This window comes from Puntigrus tetrazona, chromosome 4 (genome assembly GCF_018831695.1).
Source record: "Puntigrus tetrazona isolate hp1 chromosome 4, ASM1883169v1, whole genome shotgun sequence".
Lineage (NCBI taxonomy): Eukaryota > Metazoa > Chordata > Actinopteri > Cypriniformes > Cyprinidae > Puntigrus > Puntigrus tetrazona.
In genome coordinates this window covers 16,571,146-16,594,102 of record NC_056702.1, presented here as the reverse complement: position 1 = coordinate 16,594,102, position 22,957 = coordinate 16,571,146, and the positions used below count along the sequence as shown (strand labels likewise).

The window sequence follows — 22,957 nt, the reverse complement described above, 5'->3', positions numbered from 1 at the left end:
GACACCTACTGAGGTTTCACTTCAGTTCACTTATTTTTTCTGCATAGTGATGAATCGGTGAAACTTTCATTAATTTACCTTAATGTATAGTTAAGCAGAACTCTTTCATTTGTGTTACCAAATGAGCAACAACCAAGGAAAAAGTACTCACTAGCTGTGTCTCATTTACAAGGCTGCGTCCTCCGGAGTTCGAAGCCTCTGTAGATGTCGTCAACCTAGAATTAAACGAGACAGCCTTCTTAGGACGGATGGAAAAGGAAGTATTGCTTTAAGAGAAAAAAGAAGGAAGATGTTAAGAAAATATTTTTTACTAACTATGTTATTTAAAGTTATGTTACGTTATGTTGTAAATACCACGTCTGCTTGTGTTTACGCAAAGAATCGTGGGTTATCTCTAGCAGCGAAGGATGCAGCTCATGCATTTTTCAAATACGTGGAAGAAGGACGCATTCGGAGCGTCCTACTAGCTTTTCTGAAATGAGACAGTGACGTATGCAGCCCGTAGAGGGCACAGCCTTCTAAATGAGACACAGCTACATAAAAACGATCCGTAATTGAAAATGATTAGATTTGGATCTTACTCTGTGTTTACTTCCTTGGCCAGAGCGTGACATATATAATCTCTTGTTAACTAAGATTAAATGTTAAGCATTTTTGTCAGTGAATATTAGGTAGGTAAATAATGTTTACCGTTTTTTGTAAATTGTAAAGTGTCACATTAATGAAGATTTAATGCCTATACTTTTAGAATCCAAGTATAAATAAATACAAGAGTCATTTTGCTATTATTTTTGTAATAGAAATATCAATTTGATAAGCATGTGATTTGCACCAATAGAAAGAGGGACAATTAGGCCAGTATTTGACCATGAAAAAAGCGTTAAATATATTTTTAAATGAACAAAGCTATAGTGAAATAAGTAATTTATTATTTTGATTGTTTAATAAATTGCATTTATTTGGAAAATGACCAGCTTCTCATTGTAACTTCGGCACTGCCCAAACAGGTTCTACAACCCTGCTGAAGAAACGAAAGTTAAAAACAGACTATGTTTTCTGTGTGATGTTTACAGTTGATCGTGAGAATTCTTTTCTCCATTTTGGAAGGAGAAAACCTGATCATTAAACTTTTTTATTTGCTTATGTGGGAGAACACATGAACACAATGGGAAATCAAAGACGTTTTGAGAAGTTGTCTAGAAACTGAACGTTTTTATCAAAGCAAGTCTTCAGCTGTGGAGCAGAAAGACACTTCCTTATTCATGTAAGTAAAGATTAAATACTTAATCATGAAACACTCATGAAACATGATCAAATATGAACAAACAGGACTCATAAGACTGTAAGATGTTTCTTTCTAATCTTTTAAAAACACTTTTATAAACTGTTATAAAACCGTGTGTAAAAAAGTGTAACTGAAAGTATCCTGCAGTTGTTACACATTTTTTACCATGTTTTTAACGGCTGTAATAAGGTTGAGTTACATTGTAATATGAAATGTATTAAATGCATTTCATTAATTACTCATGCATTCTCATGTCTTTCTTTAAAATAAAGACAATATCTCATCTTCATGTTCATTGTGTGATCTTGAGCTAGATTTATTTCTGCATTTATTAATAGATAAACCCATGTCATTGTTTATTTAGTTACTGTAGTTTTTGTGATTGTTTGTCATTTCCATCTAGAGTCAGTGTTGAAGATCAAACTGTTCAGATCCATCATGAATGAAACACAAACATCTGGAGATGAAGAGTATTCTCCAGCCTGCAGGTACTTTGAGGAACACAATAAAGCTTTTCTCTTATAGAAATAAAACCATCAACATTTACAAGTTTATTTAATATAATTTATGTTATATACAATTTTTTTTTAGCATAATAAAATTATCTTGTAATATATTAAGATGATTCTGATTATAAAGTATAACATCTGTTCGGTTTCAGCTCAGTTCATCAGAAGAGATCAGAAGCAGAGCCCAGCTGTGTGTCTATGAAGAGTGACTGCTCTATGGATCGGCCACCAGTGAAGTTTAAGAGTGAAGATTCACAGCCTGGACTCAGGTATGGCACTTATATGATGTTTGTATATTCAGATTATATTATCACGTCTTATCAAATTTAAGTAAACAGTTTTTGTAAATACATGCTATGAAGTTAGCATGTATTTAGCATGTATTCCCCAGACGTCTGTTGAGTGTTGTAAAAAGAAGGGGAGATGCCACACAGTGGTGAAAATGTCCTTGTCCCAACTTTTTTGGGATTTGTTGACACCATGAAATTCTGAATCAATATATTTTTCCCTTAAAATGGTACATTTTCTCAGTTTAAACTTTCGTTTCGTGATTTATGTTCTATTCTGAATAAAATATTAGAAGTTGGCACCTACACATCATTGCATTCAGTTTTTATTCACGATTTGTATAGTGTCCCAACTTTTTTGGAATCCGGTTTGTAACTGAAGTGCTAAATACAGTAATTTAAGTGATTAAGTTGAATCTCTCTCTATTTTAGTTCAGTTCATCAAAAGAGATCAGAAGCAGAGTCCTGCTGTGTGTCTAAGAAGAGAGAGACATCTGTGATTCAGTCTTTAGATTTTAAGAGAAGAGTCCTCGACACATTTAGATCAAATCTGCTGAAGAAGTTTGAGTGTCTGTGTGAGGGAACAGTGATGCAGAGATACCCAACACTGCTGAATGAGATCTACACAGAGCTCTACATCACAGAGAGTCAGAGAAGAGAGAACAATAATGAGCATGAGGTGAGCCAGATTGAGACACAATCCAGGAGAGAAGCAACAGAGGACACAGCCATCAAATGCAGTGACATCTTCAGACCTTTACCTGGACAAGACAAAGACATCAGAACTGTGCTGACAAAGGGAGTGGCTGGCATCGGAAAAACAGTCTCTGCGCAGAAGTTCATTCTGGACTGGGCAGAAGGGAAAGAGAATCAGGACGTCCAGCTCATATTTCCACTTCCTTTCAGAGAGTTTAACTTTATGAAGGACAAAACACTTAGTCTTTCAGATCTTCTTCATGTCTTCTTCCCTGAAACTAAAGAAATGGAAATATCCAGTGATGAATATAAAGTGTTGTTCATCTTTGATGGTCTGGACGAGTGTCGTCTGTCTCTGGACTTTAAGAGTAAAGTGAATCTGTGTAATATATCTGAGTCAGCCTCAGTGGATGTGCTGCTGGTTAACCTGATTGTGGGGAATCTGCTTCCCTCTGCTTTCATTTGGATCACCTCCAGACCAGCAGCAGCTGATCTCGTCCCCTCTGAGTGCGTCCATCGAGTGACAGAGGTACGAGGCTTCAATGAGCCACAGAAGGAGGAATACTTCAGGAAGAGGATCAGTGATCAGAGTCTGGCCAACAGGATCATCTCACATCTGAAGTCCTCCAAGAGCCTCTTCATCATGTGTCACATCCCAGTCTTCTGCTGGATCTCAGCCACTGTTCTTGAGAAGATCTTGAGTCGAGCAGAGACTGGAGAGATTCCCAAGACTCTCACTCAAATGTACACACACTTCCTGATCCTTCAGACCAACATCAAACATGAGAAGGACTATGAGAAAAAAATGACGGATGAAGACATTATCCTCAAACTGGGGAAACTGGCTTTTCGGCAGCTAGTGAAAGGAAACCTGATCTTCTATGATGACGACCTGAGAGAGTGTGGAATTGATGTGACAGAAGCATCAGTTTATTCAGGACTGTGCACTCAGATCTTCAGAGAGGAGCTGAGCTTGTTTCAGGGGGAAGTCTTCTGCTTCGTTCATCTGAGCCTTCAGGAACATCTAGCAGCTCTATATGTACACCTCTCATTTACAAACAAGAAGAGAAATGTGGTTGACCAAATCCAACAAAAATCTTTCTTTAATGTCTTCTTTAATGAAATTAGACCATTATCTGAGCTGCATCAGAGAGCTGTGGATGAGGCTCTACAGAGTAAGAATGGACATCTAGACCTTTTCCTGCGGTTTCTTCTGGGTCTCTCAGTGGAGTCCAATCAGACTCTCTTAAGAAAACTACTGACACAGACAGGAAGCTGCTCCTACAACAAAAGGGAAACAGTTCAGTTCATCAAAGAGAAGATCAGGGAGAATCACTCTTCAGAGAAATCCATCAATCTGTTTCACTGTCTGAATGAACTGGGTGATGATTCACTGATTCAGGAGATTCAGGGTTATCTGAAATCTGGAAAAATAAGAGAAATCAAACTCTCCTCTTCACAGTGGTCAGCTCTGGTTTATGTGTTGCTGACATCAGAGCAGAAGATGGATGTTTTTGATCTAAAACAGTTTGTTGGGAAACAACATACAGGAGATGAAGTTCTTCAGTATCTGTTACCTGTGGTTAAAGAATCCAGATCAGTTCGGTAAGTAACACTGAAGATCATTACACTTTAAAAACATGATCACATTTCTGGCAGTGAACAGGAGAGTTTTGGGAGTCTCACTAAACCAGTCGATGAGGTCTTTGTGTGATCTATGTAACAGTTCCTCCAGAATTTTGCAGCACTTTTTCAGATTTCTTTTTCTTCTAAATTTATGCCAACACTTGTGCCATTTATTGTGGTGTTTTGCAGTAAAAAATATAACATACAACATATAACAAATATATCAACATTCTTCTAACATGGTTCTTCTGACCTCAAGAACCATTGTGCTCTGTAACATAAAAAGAGAAGACTAAAAATGTAAAAATATATATTATCAACATTTAATTTCATGTAACTGTTTAATATTTGTTTTATTTTAATCAGTCTTTTGCATTTTAACAGACCAGTAGATATTCATCCAATTTTGAGCATGCCAAAAATGCATTAACTAATGCAAACAATGTATTAATGATAAAAAACCAAGTAATTATTTCAAATTACATAAACAGTTTATTAACAGAATGTTATTTGTTTTAAAGTTATTTAAATGTAGAATGTAAAATAAATACTAGCAACAAAAAATATACATCAAAATAACGATATATAATGACAATAAAATAAAGTGTAAAATATATGTATGTACATGTCAGAGAACCACTTAATTATGTCACACCAAAAATCTTAAAGTATTGGACATGTCAAAGAGCCTTCTGCAGATTTACATCGTTCACAAATAGGAGAAATGGCAGGAAAAAATCTGTGCAGTTTTAATTTTGAATAATGCAATCTATGCATCATTTTAAACTGAATTAATTGATGTCTAGAATTAACAGAACAAGATCGAGTCCTGCTGAGGCCCTCCTCCCATACATCAGCCTCAATCCGTATTCCCAGTTCCTCTTTCCTGGCAATTTTCAAAAAATAAGAAGAATGATTCATTTCTAGAGAACATCAGTTTACAAAATCTGAAATTAAATGTTTGGAATCAGGTGAGCCCAACAATAGCCTATAAATCTTTCTTTCTTCCGGCAGAGATTAAAAATTAGATGGGTGGTTTATTTAGGGCTGAGACAAAAATCATAAACATGAAGGTAGGCAGATCCAATCCAGTAAACAATACAGAAGGACAAATCCAAAGGTTGTAAAACAAGTAAACAGGCAATGATCATACTAAAATTATATAAGATCTTAATCACACTTGATATAAGTTTGGAAACTAGCAAAAAATAGTCTGTTCTACAGAAAGACTTGTGTCTTAATGAAAAAAGAATAGTCTCTACTAGGGGGATGTATCATTCTCCATATATCAACCAGGTTCATGGAGGACATTAGGTTATTTAAAACTACAGAAGCAGAAGGCATCTGGATTATTTGGGCTGACCTGTCCAACCAATGATCAAGTACACAATTAAAATCACCACCTACAATCACATGTGAATCAGTGAAATCAGACAGTAAATTAAATATTTTAAGAAGGCAAGGTAATCAAGTTTCTGACCATATACATTGAGAAGTGAAATATACAGTACATATATTCATATAGCTGTAATGACCATTTGAATCACTCAGAGTGGAAACATGTCTTAAAGGAATTTAGGATTAAGATTGCAACTCTTCTTGCCTTGCTGGAGAATGTAGACCGGAAAATATGACCAACCCAGCTGCATTTGAGCATCTTCTCTTTGGTGGGCCTAATATGTGTCTCTTGTAAGTACATAACATTGGCAGATAAATATTAAATATGACGATACTTTAGTTTGCTTAAGCACAAGACCCAGGCTATGCACATTCCAGCTGGTAAAAGTTAGGTAAGACCTGTTAAAAATTTAAATGTAAAGAGAGCTGGTAAAAAAACTGGTAAGAATTAGGATTCATACAAAAGTTGAAAATGAAAGATATACACCCTTTGAAAACAAGCATGAAAAGTGCTTATAATAATAAATAATAATGATAAAAAAAGAATTTGCATAAAAAGAGAAACAAGAACATTACCCTCCTATCCCCGCCTCAATTTCCCAAACAAAGTGAGAATACACACCACCGAGAATCACTGAGGGATAGCAGACTATCTGAACAGTAAACTACAGCTTAAGAGAAAAGCCCAGAACCTCTTTCTCCAATCACATGAACACATATCATAAACAACAAAAAACAGTCAAATTAATGCTTCATTCTAAGCGATTGCTGAATAGGAGTCTTGTACCAGTGCATGCCCAGCCTACATATATATGAGTTATATTTAAGACAGCACCCCAGTGAGTGTCTCAAGGTCTTCAGGTGAGGAAATTACCTTGTCAGTAGTGTCGTGGGTGAAGCGTAGTTTCTCCGGGTAGATGATCCTTGCACTGGCACTCTGAAGATGACTAATTTCACCAATCACTAATCTTTAATTAAAAAATCTCATCACTAATTTCAGTTGGAAGATCTGGAAAGATGTGTATTGGTCTGCTCTTGTAGTGAAAAGGAAACTGTTGAAGAACCAGTTGAAGTATTTTTTTCCTTCTTTGGAAAGTAATGAAACCGATGAACCTGTACATTGCTTTATGACAAAGGGCTTAATTCTCTGATTGTATTTTCGCACACTTCTGCTCAATGTAAAAGGGGAGACGGTCAAAATCTGCTGTAGCATTTACAACCTCAATTGATTCCATCTCAGAGCCTCAAAAAAGATGCCTGAGTGGACACCAAAGATGCTTCCACAAAAAACTAATCGGTCGGTCATTGTTTTGCTCATATTCTTTATTGTCAAAGGAATACTGCTAGATTCAGCTTCAGACTCAAAACCAGACTCAGAGACTGATGCAGCCTTTTCTGCCGTCTCCAGCGATGACTGAGCAGGAGGATCATTCAATGGTTTACCCTTTCTTTTTTCGGCTTTGTCATTGTATAGTTCTTTACTGATCAACATCATGTAAAGATACAAGTGAAACCCAGAGTAATCACAGTAGTGACCGAAAAATATAAAATATAGAGAGGAGCTTCACTAAAACACGACTACTCCATTCAGTACTCATTAGCGCCCCCGTGTTTATATATTTTTTGTTCATTTGAAATAATACAAACATACTGCAATTGGATCCATTCTTCCTGTTAGAGTTGTTTTACAAAGAATTGAATTGAAAGGAAGGCCATTTACTTTTTTTTCAATCAAATTGTTCGTCTTGTTCTTTACACAGGCTATGCGGATGCAAACTCACTGCTCAGTCTTGTGGAAGTTTGTCTTCAGTTTTACAATCCTCAAACTCAAACATCCTGAGAGAGCTGGACCTGAGTAACAATGACCTGCAGGATTCTGGAGTGAAGCTGCTCTCTGAAGGACTGAAAAGTCCAAACTGTCATCTTGAGATTCTGAGGTAAATGCTTTCAATAAAAAAAATAAGAAAAATGTGTTTATCAAATTGAAAAGCTTGCAATGTCATTTTAATGTAATTATCCAGTCTGGCTCTCCAGACTAGATAATTATATCCAGTAGTTTTAAGGGTCAAGTTTTCAAAATGAAGATTTATACATCAGCTTAAAGCTGAATAAAGCATTCATATGTTTATTTTTGATGGTTTATTACGTCCAAGAGACAAATAGTTGAAAATCTGCAATCTGAATCTACAAAAAAATCAAAATAGAGATCACCTTTATAGTTTTCTCCAAGTCCTTAGCAATGCATATTTCAAATTAAAAATTAAGATGTAATATTTATGGTAGAAAATTGGCACAATTAATAATAAATATTTGGAATCGATCTTAGAATTAACTGTACCAGACCATTTCAATTATTTCATCTGTTTGTCCACCGAGCAGACAATATAATTATTTATCAATTCTAGCAAAGGTTATTTTACTTGCCAAGGAAGAATAGCTTTCCTATTCTTCAGTACTAGCAGTAATTTAGTATGTAGCAAGGGTCAGCATTCAGTGACTTCAAATTGTGAGCAGCACCTAGAGAGTCAATTGTGAATATAAGGGATTTATTAAATGAGGCTATAGATAACAGACAACGACTTAAAACACATATGAACAGGATAAAGGAAAGTAAGGAAGAGAGAGAAAGAGGGGAGCAAAGGAATGGCAGTATTACCCATCAATTAACCACAACCTAGTGAGAATCATCAAAGAATCAAAATTCACCTTAAAAGGGGTTCAAAGTTAAACACTCATTCCAATTAGTTATAAAAGTTACTTCCATTAGTTTTTGTTGCTGCAAAAGAATCTTGATGCGGTAGACAAGAAATTTTGATGACTTTTTTAGGTGTGAGCTGGAGATTTTCCTCTGGTTCCTCTTGAAGATAGGAATGTCCATAGCGAGATGACAAAGTTATTTGAAGGTAACTACCAGAAGGTTGGAATCAAGAGTTGAGTCTGTAGAGTATCCGTCTCAAAGAAAAGAAGATTTTGAGCCTTGAACAGTCGGTGTTCCCTGACCCACCGTTTGGGTAGAATTGCCAATCAGAGGCATGGATTTTGAGCGGGAGAAAGTTTCTTTGTTTTTATGGACCATTGGCATCTTTATTGCTGGTCTGGAAATTTGGTGCAGCTTTATTCCAAAACACAGTAAAACTGGTGTGATGCACTGCATGATTCTTTAAGGTAAATCATCATTTGAGGGAACGAGAGGATTATTTTGATACCAAGAAAGAACCTTCTAGGAGATATCAAAATAGAGATAAACTCATGGACATGAATATTATTTAGGCATTAATAATATAGGCATTTAGAGTCTAACTAAAGCAAATCAAGAGTTGTAACTAGGCTAATGAGATGAAGGGACATACATACAATACAAGCATATGTGAAATATATTCATAATTGTGTAATCATGGATTAAAATAAAGAAAATGTCCTTATGTTTATCCGTGATGTGTATTGTAATTGTGTGGCCAGACCACGTCTCTAGTGGATCCTTAGGTGAATGGCACAGGGGTTTATTACTCCTCATTGAAATGTTTTTGGAGCTTTGATGTAGGGACTAGAGAGCAAATTATCAAAATATGTTGACAAAATATCTTCATGGAACATGGTCTTTAACTAAGATCCTAATGATTTTTAGCATGAAAGAAAAATTTACAATTTTGACTCATACAGTCTTTATGACAGGTCTATAAAAAAATCATTTTAATTAAATTTAATTTTGTACAGAGATTAGTATTTTATTCAGACCTACTTCTATTTCCTTTTTATCCTGTTTTATCAGTTTGAGTTTTGTAAGGGTCCACCCACCGGCCGGAATCCAGTAGCTGGTCGAAAGCTGGATGCATGTAGACTCTTTCTAGCGCTTCTACAAAATCACTTACATCAATTAATCTTTTATTTAGTACTGACCTTATATATTTTGATCCGACTCCAATTTTCGTGATTTTGGCTATATTAATTTTAATGTTACTGCTGATCCCTCTAGTTTGACTGAATTTGGATAATTAATTAACTATAATACTTCCTATTTTCGACTTTTCGTTCGTTGGTAGTCTGAGTCGCTTAGAGACTTGTTTGGCCAAAACAGACTCACGACACATCTGGGCTAGTCCAGGTCTTAGTCAGAGGCTTCCCCTTTAGATTGCTTACCTTAATGCAGCCATTTCATCAATAGACTCAAAAAAGAGTCATTTTTTATGCGTTCCCTAAGTAATAGCATGCTAAGCCAGTTTGGTGGTCAGAAGTCAAAATCTCAAAAATGTGCCCCCGGCTCCATCCATTGATCGTTGATCTGACCAGAAACCCTTTCACCAGTTACACCTGAATTATTTACATTAGCCTCCCATCTGCATCTGTCACACTCAAGGGGAAGGAGAGGTTTTCTCTGAACAGGAACCAAAAACATGAGGTGTACAAGGGGGAACAACCAAATTGGTCCACATATTGTTTTTACTCTTTCCCGCAGGTCTTCTGGCAAGATTAAAGAGAGTTTTATTACTTTACTGTAGACTGGAACTCTTGCTTGGTGAAATCAATCCTTACAGTTCTCTATGTTAATTTTTTTATTTCCTTGGTTCCTAAATATATTTGTTTTCATAATTACAGATTATTTTGTCATCTGTCTAGTTTAGATCTTCATTATGCTTTTTATAGTCGTTCTTCAGACAATGGTGCAAGTTTGTTAGCCGTTTTGTTGGGTTTTGTCACACATGGACTTTGTGTTATTGTTTTTTGTCTTGTGCCATGTGCTCTGTGTGACCTACTTTAGTTAATTGTCTTAGCATCTTCACCTGTGTCTCACTGATTAAGTATTCACGTTGTATATTTAAGACCTGTGTGTTTGAGTTCAGCTGGGTCCAATCGTCTAGGTTTTTCCATGTGGTTAATGTTCTGCCTGTCTGCCTGCCTACCTGTATATTATTATTTTGTCCGTTTGAAGAGGATTAAAACTATTTAAGTTTTTTAACGATCAGACAAAACAACAGTACATAAGTATAAAGGGGATGGCCTTTTCGACAGAGCCTCGCCGCTTACATCAAGTGGGTGCTGGTGTTGTTTAAAAATGACCGTTCAGCCCATGGACAACAACATACAGCCCCTCTTACAATCCAGAGTCCAACCCACCATCTCGCCATGTCACCGAGCCCCAGCCTGAGCCCACCGTTGGCGCAGTTGCGGAGTCTGGCACGACCACGGAGCCATCACCGAAAAGAGCGACAGAGCCATGGAGCACCACCGGACCCAAGCTGACTGCGTCAGACCAGGTGCGTGAGCCGGCAACAGAGCTCGCCATTGTGGAGGCAGCCGTCTACAGCGAGAGCGGGGAGTGAAGTTCCGTCCAATGCACAACGGCTGAGGATGAGCTGATTGTCCATCTGGGGCTGCTGGATCTACAAAAGGAGCTGGATGATGTGGTCTTGGACTTAGACCGGGCACCTCAGCTGTATCCTGAGTTCCTGAATCAGTCCAGCCGTCCTGAATGCCTGCTGGTTCCGTCCAGTCATCCTGAATGCCTGCCTCAAGAGCATCCCCTAGAGACTGTTTCCCAAAAGCCAGGATCGCTTCCACTAGTTCCCGCGCCACGAGCGCTCCCTCCAGTGTCCACAGTGCAAGTTTTCCCACCCTCCCACCCTTATCATCCGTCGTTGATGGATCCCAGCAGCCCCTGAGCTCATCGCCTGGCCTCCAAATCCTGGACTCCACCTCGGCCTGTAGACCCGTCGGCTCCCCCTAGGCTCCTAGCTCCCTCCTCTTCACCATGGTCCATCAGGCCACCAGCTCCACAAGGCTCCATCATCCCTCCAGCTCCGCCTTGGTCTGTCGTCAACCATTCCTCTCCTCCGGCTTTACCTCGTCCCTCCATCCCTCCGGCTCTGTCAGGCTCCTCCTTCCCTCCGGCTCCACCTCAGTCCTCTATCGCACTGGCTCCGTGGCGTCCTTCTCGTCCCCCATCTCCACATCAGTCGCCGAAGCCTGCGGCGTCGTCTAGGTTGTCCAGTGCCTTGGTGTCACCCTGGCTCTTCGGCTCTCCGCCTCTGCCTCAGTCTCCTCCACCACCTGCTCAGCCGCCGTTGGTCAGCCCCATGGAGTCGATGGCCGCTCCGCCTCCCTGGCTCCTCCTTCCGTTTGCACCTCCTTGGACTCCTTCTGCCTGGCCCCTGATGGGGGCCCTTCCTCCACCAGAACCTCCTCCCAAGTTCTCGTTTTTGTTTTGTTTTTTTGGTGCAAGGACGCACCTTCCGGGAGGGGGGAGTAATGTCACATGTGGACTTTGTGTTGTTGTTTTTTGTCATGTGCCATGTGCTCTGCGTGACCTACTTTAGTTAATTGTCTTAGCGTCTTCACCTGTGTCTCATTGATTAAGTATTTACGTTGTATATTTAAGTCCTGTGTGTTTGAGTTCACCTGAGTCTGATCGTTGAGGTTTTTACATGTCGTTTATGTTCTGCCTGTCTGCCTGCCTACCTGTATATTATTATTTTGTCCATTTGAAGAGGATTAAAACTATTTAAGTTTATTTATTCTCGTCGAGTGCTCCTTCACTCTAAACCAAACCGTGACAGGTTTCTATATTTTCTGTTCATTTAAAATAATACAAACCTGCTGCAGTTGGATCCATTCTTCTTGTAACAGTTGATTTTATAAAGAATTGAATTACTCAAAATGGCATTTAAAATCTAAAGGAAGCCCATATACTTTTTTTCAATCTAATTGTTTGTCCTGTTCTTTATATAGGCTATGGGGAAGCAAACTCGCCACTCAGTCTTGTGAAAGTTTGTCTTCAGTTTTACAATCCTCAAACTCAAACATCCTGAGAGAGCTAGACCTGAGTAACAATGACCTGCAGGATTCTGGAGTGAAGCTGCTCTCTGAAGGACTGAAGAGTCCAAACTGTAATCTGGAGATTCTGAGGTAAATGCTTTCAATAAAACAAATAAGAAAAATGGTTTGGACACTGGTACACAACTCCAACAAATGTGTTTATAAAATTGAAAAGTTGCAGGACTGGATAATTATATCCAGTAGTCGTAAGGGTCAAGTTTTTAAAATAAAGATTTATACATCAGCTTAAAGCTGTATAAAGCATTGATATGTTTATTTTTGATGGTTTATTACGATGACAAATATTTCAAAAGAGACAAATAGTTGAAATCTGCAATCTGAGGCTACAAAAAAATCAAAAGAGAGAAAATCACCTTTATAGTTTTCTATAAGTCCTTAGCAATGCATATTTCAAATTAAAATTAAGATGTGATATTTATGGTAGAAAATTGACAAAATATCTTCATGGACCATGATCTTTACTTAAGATCCTAATGATTTTTGGCATAAAAGAAAAATGTGTAATTTTGACCCATACAGTCTTCATGACAGGTCTATAAAAAGTAATTTTAATTACATTTAATTTTGTACAGCGATTAGTATTTTATTCAGACTTATCTCTATTTCCTTTTATCCTGTTTTATCAGTTTGAGTTTTCTATGTTTATTGTTTCTTCTTTATTTCCTTGGTTCCTAAATATGTGTTTATTTGTTTTCATAATTACAGATAAATTTGTCATCTGTCTAGTTTAGTTCTTCATTATGTTATTTATAGTCCTTCTTCAGACAATGGTGCAAGTTTGTTAGCCGTTTTGTTGGGTTTATGTTTTTTTTGTTCATTTAAAATAATACACACCTGCTGCAATTGGATCCATTCTTCCTATAACAGTTGTTTTATAAAAAATGAATTACTGAAATCTGAAGGAAGGCCATATACTTTTTGTTCAATCTAATTGTTTGTTTTGTTTTTTACACAGGCTATGTGGATGCAAACTCACTGTTCAATCTAGTGAAAGTTTGTTTTTAGATTTACAATCCTCAAACTCAAACATCCTAAGAGAGCTGGACCTGAGTAACAATGACCTGCAGGATTCTGGAGTGAAGTTGCTCTCTGAAGGACTGAAGAGTCCAAACTGTCATCTGGAGATTCTGAGGTAAAGGTTTTCAGTAAAACCAATAAGCAAAATATGTTTATCCAATTGAAAAGCTAGCAATGTCATTTTAATATAATTATCCAGTCTGCCTCTCCAGACTGAATAATTATATCCAGTAGTTGTAAGGGTCAAGTTTTTAAAATGAAAATGTATACATCAGCCTAAAGCTGACTAAAGCATTGATATGTTTATATTTGATGGGATTAGGATATGACCAAAAAAACACATTTATAAATGTCTAAGTCCTTAGCAATTTTACAATTGAAAAAGTAAGTTTTTAAACATTTAATTGACAAAAATAAATTGTCAAAATATCTTCATGGAACATGATTTTAACTTCAAATCCTAATCATTTTTGGCATAAAAATAAGAAAGTACAATTTTGACCCATGAACTCTATTTTTTGGCAATTGCTTATTGCATTATTCCCATGTGACTTGGCATGTACTGTTACACAATAAAGGCAGTTTTGAACAGATAACTTTTATATCAAGTCAAAAAAACTTGATTAATAAATTGTTGGACTGCACCTGTGATGGTCAGGTTAAACGATTTATTAAATTAAATTAATTTTTTTGGTAAAAGACACTTACCTAAATCCGCAATAAGTTTTGTGGCTGATGTGTGGAAAACTATTAAACATAGAATTATGGAATATTTACTGTATGGAAGTTTGAGGTTCAGTTATTAATCTATGTGACAACTGCTAGAGATTGTTCAGGCAAACAATAAATCACTTGGTCCATGTCCACAATAAACATCTTCACTGTTCGCAAATTACATCATACATACATTACGTCATTATGAGTGTGGTTCTATAAATAAACAATAATAACAATAATAAATATGCATAAACAAGAGAGAGACAGTAATAGCAAAGTGAACTATCTTGTCATATCATTAAAACATATTTAGAGATATTTATCGTGTGTTAAACGCTGAAATGAATGTGCAATCAAGATTACGCTCACATTAAACACTTCAAAGAAACAAGCGAACATTTAGTATTACAGTAACTAAACCAACAACAGATGTATGAAATGAGTAAACGTATCATCCATCGTGGTTCTCATTACACAGTCCTTCTACGTCATCACCATGTAGCGTGCATCTCCTAAAGGGCACACCACACAATAATATGGTACATGCAAATAAATAGTTTTGTCCGTTATAACACAGCCTGTGGGAACGGAACAGGTTGTCATCTGTCACATCAATTTCACATTGAGCCGTATTTACTACACACAGCCGTTGTTCACTGACAAGCTGAACAAAAACCATGCTGATAATGAATGTAATTTTGACCAGCTCATCAGTGAACAAATGCTGTGTGTAATAAATACTGCTCAATGTTGGCCAGTGATTTTTGGTGCATCCCTAATTTTAAATGTTTTTGTGATTCAAACAGCTAGTAGGCTAGTCTAGTAGAGTGTAGCAGAACAACATGAAGAATATCAACTCTCTTAAGATTCCTATGAAATGTAACTAAACCCGAAGTGGGCAGGACTTGGCCAATGACCTTGTATTCATAGTTTTCAGTAACGTGACCGGTTTGAATACCTGGAGGACAAAACATCCATAAAACTGCAGAACAAACGTGCGATCCATATTAAGGATTTGCGGCAATATTTTATTTATTAAACAGTGAGACAAAACATTGTAGAAACACTTAAAGTGCCATGGTATATTTAAAATAGTAATAATAAAAGATAAAATTCACTATTTATCTTTTTAATACTGCTTTTTTTTGTCAAAGTTGTGGGTTCATTTTCTTGTCTGTACAAAATATACATAATCAATAAGGTGTTTACTCAATTTTGCCTTTTAATATCTGGCCTTTACGACTTTATTACTTAAAAAATAACTGTCGTTGAGTGAAGCAAAGCCATATGAGCGTTTCTATAAGGCTGTGATGTTGCATGAAAACTATACAATCCAGACCTTCATTCATCATTCTGAAAGTCTGGCTACATGAGACTATCCTGGAATTAGTCAGCCTTTAAGAACAAGCAGAAGCTGGTTTCTTAAGTAATAGGTGGAAGCAAGAAAATGTAGAAAATTGCATCAGATGTCATCAAATAGATTTAAGTGATGTTTTCAGTAACACGACTCCACTTAACAGTCATTTCCATCATATAATTTATCATGTGTGCACGACATTTCAGAATGATTATCATATAAATTTACTTTAACACATGATTCTAAAGCAATAATTCATGGCTGAAATAGATATTTCATGAATGAATAAAATGATCACTGCTGTGTTTTCAGATTGTCTGGCTGTATGGTGACAGAGAAAGGCTGTGGTTATGTGTCTGCAGCTCTGACTTCAAACCCCTCACACCTGAGAGAACTGGATCTGAGCTACAATCATCCTGGAGATTCAGGAGTGAAGCTGCTCTCTGAAAAACTGGAGGACTCATCCTGCTCATTGGACAAACTGAAGTATGTCTAGCAGAATGATTTTAGATTTTTCATTTTCAGTTCCTCAGAAACTATGTGCTGTATGTGTAGAGATGCACAATAATGATCAGTCGATATGTAAAGCACATTTTGTCAGTAAAGCCGGTTATCTAATAAGCGGTGAATGCAATCAGGTGGATGATTTCACATTCAGCAGCATTTAGTTCACAGAGCCATTGTTCACTGATGAGCTGCGCAAATCCACGCTTGATAATAAACATGGTTTTGTGCAGCTTGTCAGTGAACAACGGCTGTGTGTAGTAAATACAGCTCAGTGAGAAATCACACACCTGATTGCATTTACCATTGATTACAGAACTGGCTTTACTGACAAAATGCACATTACATATTGGCCAATCGTTATTATGCATCCGTATATATACTGTACTGTGCAAAAGTCTCTAGTATTTTCACCAGCTAGAAATAGTGTTATTTCTATATTCTGCTGTAGTGTGTCATTAAGGAATATTAGTTTACTTTTCCAAACATTAATTTAGCCATAATTAGCCATAACTGTAATAACTGTGTAATAACTGTGACAATTCGGTGAGATTTGTGTTTGACAACAGTCAGTACTCCACACAGAGATCTGATCTGCAGATTATCCATGCAGTCTGGAATGACATGAAAAACAGAACAAACTGATTCAGACTAAATCCAGAAGAACTGTGGAGAACAATGTCTCCAAGATGCTTCAAGAGATCATAGTGTCATGTGCTATTTGAGCTGAACCTAAAATACATTTTGTCAATATAGCTGGCATTGTCCACTTCCAAGTCACAAGAGGTTTTACTGCAGAAGCTTTTAAAGCACAAGACAAGGTGACAAGACTGCTTTTTGCTTTGAAAAGACATGCTAGCTGAGGAGAGTTTTCTCAAAGCTGACTAAATGTGATCGAGGATGGATCATTTTGACAAACTACATGAATCTGTGATATCTTTTTCAGTAAAAGTTAAATAACAGCTGAAATGTTTTCAGAGAACCTTCAAAAAGCAGTGTGTTACGACGGTGAGGGAAAAACATGTACATGTAATCACATCTACACAAAAAAACTACAAGAAAAAAACAAAACATAAGTTTTAACGATCTAAACGCAAAGTCTGAAGCACACGGTGCACTCAGTGCATGTCCATATCCACTTGCTATTTTAATGACGGGAAACAGTGAGTTTGAAGAAGCAGAAGATGTGAGTCCAGCTAGTACTCGGGCGAGGGCTCTCTCTGCTGGTTAGGAGTTACAAACAGTTATATCATCTCCATAAGACCAGGGCTTAATAGCTTCAGCTCCTGGTTTCTTACTAAAATGCCTGATCATTTATTAAAAATAAAGGCTCTTTTGCCAAAGCATACAGATACCCTCTTCACCTCTGCTCTTCCTGCTTCCCCTCCTTCTGCCCAAAAAAGTTGGTTTAAAGTTCATTAGGAACAAGGCATTATAGATCATGTGTCTTATGAACCTATTGTTGTTCACTTTCATGTTTGGTCTCATTTGAAAGGTCTCAGTGCGATTGGTAAATTGGTCTCAATTTCACAGTAATCACTTATATTATGGGAAAGATTAGAACTTGGTAGAACTGTGTTGTGTTGAGAAGGAGGTGTGCCCTCCTTTTGGGTCTCTGAAAGTGTTCCAGCCAGGTGTGACCCTGGAGCACGGGAACCTAAACACCAAAAGGTTTTTACAATTACATTTGGGATGTCTTTGTCTGGTCTGAATATATAAGGAAAGTGACAAAACACAACAAGGCGCGATTCTGTAGCCAGATCGGCCCGTAGTGTGGTGTGTGTCCCCATTCACCACACTATGTACTTTTTAAAGACCAGGTATAATGACCTTTTAAGTTTGTTTTATTTTGTTTTGTGTTATTTTTGTACTGCTGATCAGTTGTGCAAATGTCTATGAATTATACCAATTTGGAACATATTAATTATTTTTGTGTAACATATTAATTAACTTGTATCTTCCGACTAAAATCTTTTTCTGAATTTAAATCATTTTGATCAATTGACATTTTGTGAAAAAGTTAAATATCTTTATATATTTCTGCAGTTGAAGTTTTAATTTTACATGAATTGTTTAAAACTAATTGTTGGCAGAAAAGTTTAATCAGAATTTTTCCTATTTCTCACCACTGAATTAGATTATCAATCTTTTTTTCCTCAACCCAGAAATTCTAAAACTTCTTTAAAATGCTCATAAAAAACATTTTGAGTTAAATTTACGTCAAAATGGCAGTAATATAATTGTGGTTTTGTTTCTGATGATCACAGATTATACAAGGTGTGATTATATGCTCCTGTCATACTATTACATCGATTACTGTGTAAATAAAATCAATATAAACATGCCGCACTAATTATTGGTTATAACTTTTTAAAAGCCAAAAATCCTCCAAATGTTTTTCAAAATTAACTTTAATCAAAATAATCAGAATTTAGCCAAAAAATAGTATACTGCAAAGAGGAGTATAAGAGGTTTTGGGAGAGGGAGAAAAAGAGAAAACAATCTTTATCTATAATCTTTATTTATAAAAACACCACAAAGTTTCAGGATCATCTGCATTTTTGCAGGATTCGCTCTCAATGACAAATATATGAAAATGTACACTAAGAGGTGCACTCAGTAATTTCAGAAGCAGAAGAAGAGATTATTTCTGGAACCTGATTGATACACTTCTATAACTTTATACAAAAACAACTAAATAGAAATGCACTAAATACAATTAATGAATAAATGCATTTTTGTTTTTATCATTTTTTTAAGTGTGCATGTGTGTGTGTGTTTGTGTGAGTGTGTGTCTGTGTGTGTGTGTGTGTGTGTGTTTGTGTGAGTGTGTGGTGTGGTGTGTGTGTGTGTGGTGCAACAACAGCCTTTCAACCACCAAGAACATCCTAGATACTGCGTAGTAACAACCTAGAAAACACTCTCTGAGTGCCTTAGCAACTGCATAGCAACAGTTTGTTGTTGACTGACTCTGTGTGTGCTTTCTAGAGTTGATCATGGAGGAGAAACCAGGATTACTGAAGGACTGAAGAAATGTACGTCTACACACACACACACAGACACTCACACACAAATCCAATTTCGAATCCAAGCTGGCGGCGCGGCAGTAGCATGCAGCGGCCACTCCAGAACCAAAATGGTGTTTTTTGTTTGTTCGAAATTTTGTATGTTTTTACCGAAATTTTGTAGGGCACGGACACCAATGACAGTTGTGTATGTGCATATGACCACCAGACACTGAAACTGCTCAGAAACCACGCAATAACTAAACTGAGTGACAATGTTGCACGCGGACTCCGTGACCTCGGCTTGCTGTGGGGACCAGGCCCTCAGTCCTCGGTGTCTCCTGAGGCTAGCTAGGCTAACCACTAACCCTAGCCGGCCGGCACTCCCCTCCATCTTTCTGTCCAACATCTGTTCAATTGACAATAAGATGGACAACATTTGACTTCACCGAGCTACGCGGCGTGAGTATAGGGATTATTGCTGCGTCATTGTCTTTACGGAAACGTGGCTCAGCGATCGGACAGCGTCATTCAGCTAACCGGGCTAACTGCATTTCGTGCTGACAGAAATTTTGCACTATGCGGTAAGACTCGTGGTGGTGGCGTGTGTGTTTATATCAACACGGAATGGTGTAAGGACTCTGTGCTTATATCCAACTATTGCTCATCGCTAGTGGAGTTCATTATTGTCAAATGCAGACTCCATGTAGCACCAGGTCCTGGAGAAACGTTGTCTCATTTCTCTATGTACTGCACAGCTATATGTAGTTGAAATGACAGTAAAAGCCACTTGACACACACACACACCACACCACACACACACGCATACATACACACACACACACACACATACACATACACATACACATACACACACATACACACACACACATACACGCACACACACACACACTGTAGTGATTGTTGTGTTATTAATGTCTCTGTTCTTGTGTTCAGATGAGTGTTTTTTCACACTGGATCCAAACACAGCACACACTCGTCTCATTCTGTCTGAGGAGAAGAGAAAGGTGATGTGTGTGTCTCAGTCTCAGTCTCAGTCGTATCCTGATCATCCAGACAGATTTGATGGTGTATATCTTCAGGTGTTGTGTAGAGAGAGTGTGTGTGGACGCTGTTACTGGGAGACTGAGTGCAGTGGACATGTGGAGATATCAGTGTCATATAAGAACATCAGCAGGAAGGGACCGTGTGAAGAGTGTTGGTTTGGATTTAATGATCAGTCCTGGAGTTTGTTCTGCTCTCCTGACAGATACTCATTCAGACACAATAAGATAGACACTGATCTATCTGTGAAGCCCATCATCATCAGAAGAAGAACAGGAGAGTATGAAGATATCTCTACAGTAGGAGTGTATGTGGATGAGAGCGCAGGAACTCTGTCCTTCTTCAGCGTCTCTGACACAATGAGACTCATCCACACAGTTCAGACAACATTCACTCAGACACTCTTTCTTGGGTTTGGTGTTTATTATAAATCATCAGTGAAACTGTGTTGATGAATCAGAAGAGACTGATGAGATTCTACCCTTAATACTTTGAACTGCATGATGAATCAGTAACAGTGAGATGTTATGAATCTCTCAAGACATTAATACTGCAGCTCAACTTCTATAGAAACAGAAATATAAGAATCAATAATTAATCTAAAAAATAGATATAAAAGAATAAATGTGTCAGAAATAGAAAGAGCCGTGTCTGTGTTTGTGTGTGTGTGTGTATAATTAAAATAAAATACAATGAATCATTTTTATTAAAAATAAAATAATAAAATGTATAATTTATTCATTTAAATCATTTTTTCATATAAAACTAAATATACATTTGGCTTTAATTTGACTTATCATATCATCATTATTATTATTTGTTATTATTAAATACTGAATTTTATTCAAATTTTAGACGTGCAGGAAATAGTGTTTATGCTTTTGTTTATGTTTGTATTTTTTTGTCAAATAAAGACACTGAAAAGTTAAAAGAGTTTAAATCAATGAATTTCTATTTACTGCAAAAACAGTTTTTAAACAAAGTTGTTCATAATAGTAATAAAGATACTATCCTTATAAAAGACAGATTTATACATTTTCTGTGTTATTTATTATTGGGCCGATGTGAAGTAAAATGATTGAAACTTATAAACTTACAGTCAATGTAAAATTCAGAACAAATAAAGCTAAAATATGTTTTATTATCTTTATATTCATATAAGAAACTGAGATGAAATAAAATTGGATTCCATTTAATAAATTAAATTGATAAAATTTAAACCATTTTGATTTGATCTACAAATTCTTTATGATGTTTGAAAAATCTTTATAATTCTGTAATTTCAATAATCATCATACCTGAGTTTGTCTCTGATTGAAAATATCACAAATATCACAAGTTTATTATGAAATGAAAACACAGTTCTCTTCACAGACTAGATATAAAGCTCATCTTTATTAATATTTTAGTCTTTTGGTTGCTCTGTGGTTTATATTATTTTATATTTACGTTCTAAAGTATTTCTGCTGGTTTTTGCTGGCCACGCCGAGGTTTGTAGTTTTTCTTTCTGTTAATTATTGCTTATATATTATTAATTCTATCTTAAACAGGACAAAGTGTAGAAACACAGAATAAAACTCCTGAAGCGACTGAGATCCATGTGTCACACACTTATAAAGATGGCATTTATTAAAGAGGAGAGTGAAGACATGAAGGTTGTAGAAACATTCAGAGCTGAACGTGAATAACCTTTCAGAAGATCGAATTTATTGACAAACTGTGCAGAACCCACTCTGTCTACACAGTCTTCAATTCTGGGCAAAGGGTAACAGTCAGGCTTTGTCAAGGAGTTAAGCTTCCTGTAGTCTGTACAAAATTGTCAGTTTTACTCACTAATATGCAAGGAGAACTCCAAGAACTAAAACTGGGTTCTGCCAAATTATGAGCCAGCAAGTAATTTACCTCTTTCTGTAGTAACTTCCTCTTCATATGATTTACACGGTATGGATGTTGTTTCACAGGTTGAGCCAAACCAACATCAATGTCATGTCCAATGAGTTTTAGTAGGAACATCATAAAAGAGAAATGGAAACGAATTAATCATTTGAATTACGTCATTCTTTTCTGGTTCACACAAATGAGACAAATGTTGAGCTAAATTAGAAAGAATTTCAGAATTAGCAAGGCGTCCCTCCACTACACCTTGAGAAGGTCCATTGTTCTCCCAGCTGTCAACCACCTCTGTAATTGCATTTGAAATACTTGGACATACAGTTTCAGTAGTTAAAACATCAGCAGACAAAAAGGGTACGGGACTCACATAGGATTTCAATAAATTAACATGACAAACTTCTTTCGACGATCTGGTGTGTTCAATGAGTAGGTGTAGTAAAGAAAATCGTAAAAGTAAGTAGTTGTAGTACCAGTAAATCTAGCCTTGAACGGACTAGATAAAACAGGTAATAAAGCCACCACATGATCGCAAACCTTTTTTTGTCTTTCGATTAAACAACTTCTGCATCTTTCTCTGAGACTTGCCTAACTTTCGAAGAGCAATAGCTCTAGCTTCATAGAGTCGATAACAAAAATTACTCACATAGTCCAAGACATTCTCAGGTGGATTGGATGTTTTCCATTCATCTGACTTTCAGAAGACCAGTCTAGTTTTTCCTAGATCAAAACCCATAATAGGTGGTACACCACAATGTGATTTATCCCAG

At 36.8% G+C, this 22,957-nt stretch overlaps 1 protein-coding gene across 1 annotated transcript; it reads left to right on the top strand.

Annotated features, from left to right (window-relative positions):
• Positions 1–1,008: 1,008 nt before the first annotated feature.
• On the top strand, positions 1,009–20,976 carry LOC122342599 (NACHT, LRR and PYD domains-containing protein 12-like). Its single transcript, XM_043236544.1, has 10 exons — positions 1,009–1,264; positions 1,689–1,773; positions 1,947–2,063; positions 2,514–4,382; positions 7,562–7,738; positions 12,525–12,701; positions 13,588–13,764; positions 16,036–16,209; positions 19,216–19,262; positions 20,190–20,976. The coding sequence occupies exons 2-10, from the start codon at positions 1,724–1,726 to the stop codon at positions 20,747–20,749; spliced, it is 3,348 nt and encodes a 1,115-aa protein (XP_043092479.1). The 5' UTR covers positions 1,009–1,264; positions 1,689–1,723; the 3' UTR covers positions 20,750–20,976.
• Positions 20,977–22,957: the final 1,981 nt, after the last annotated feature.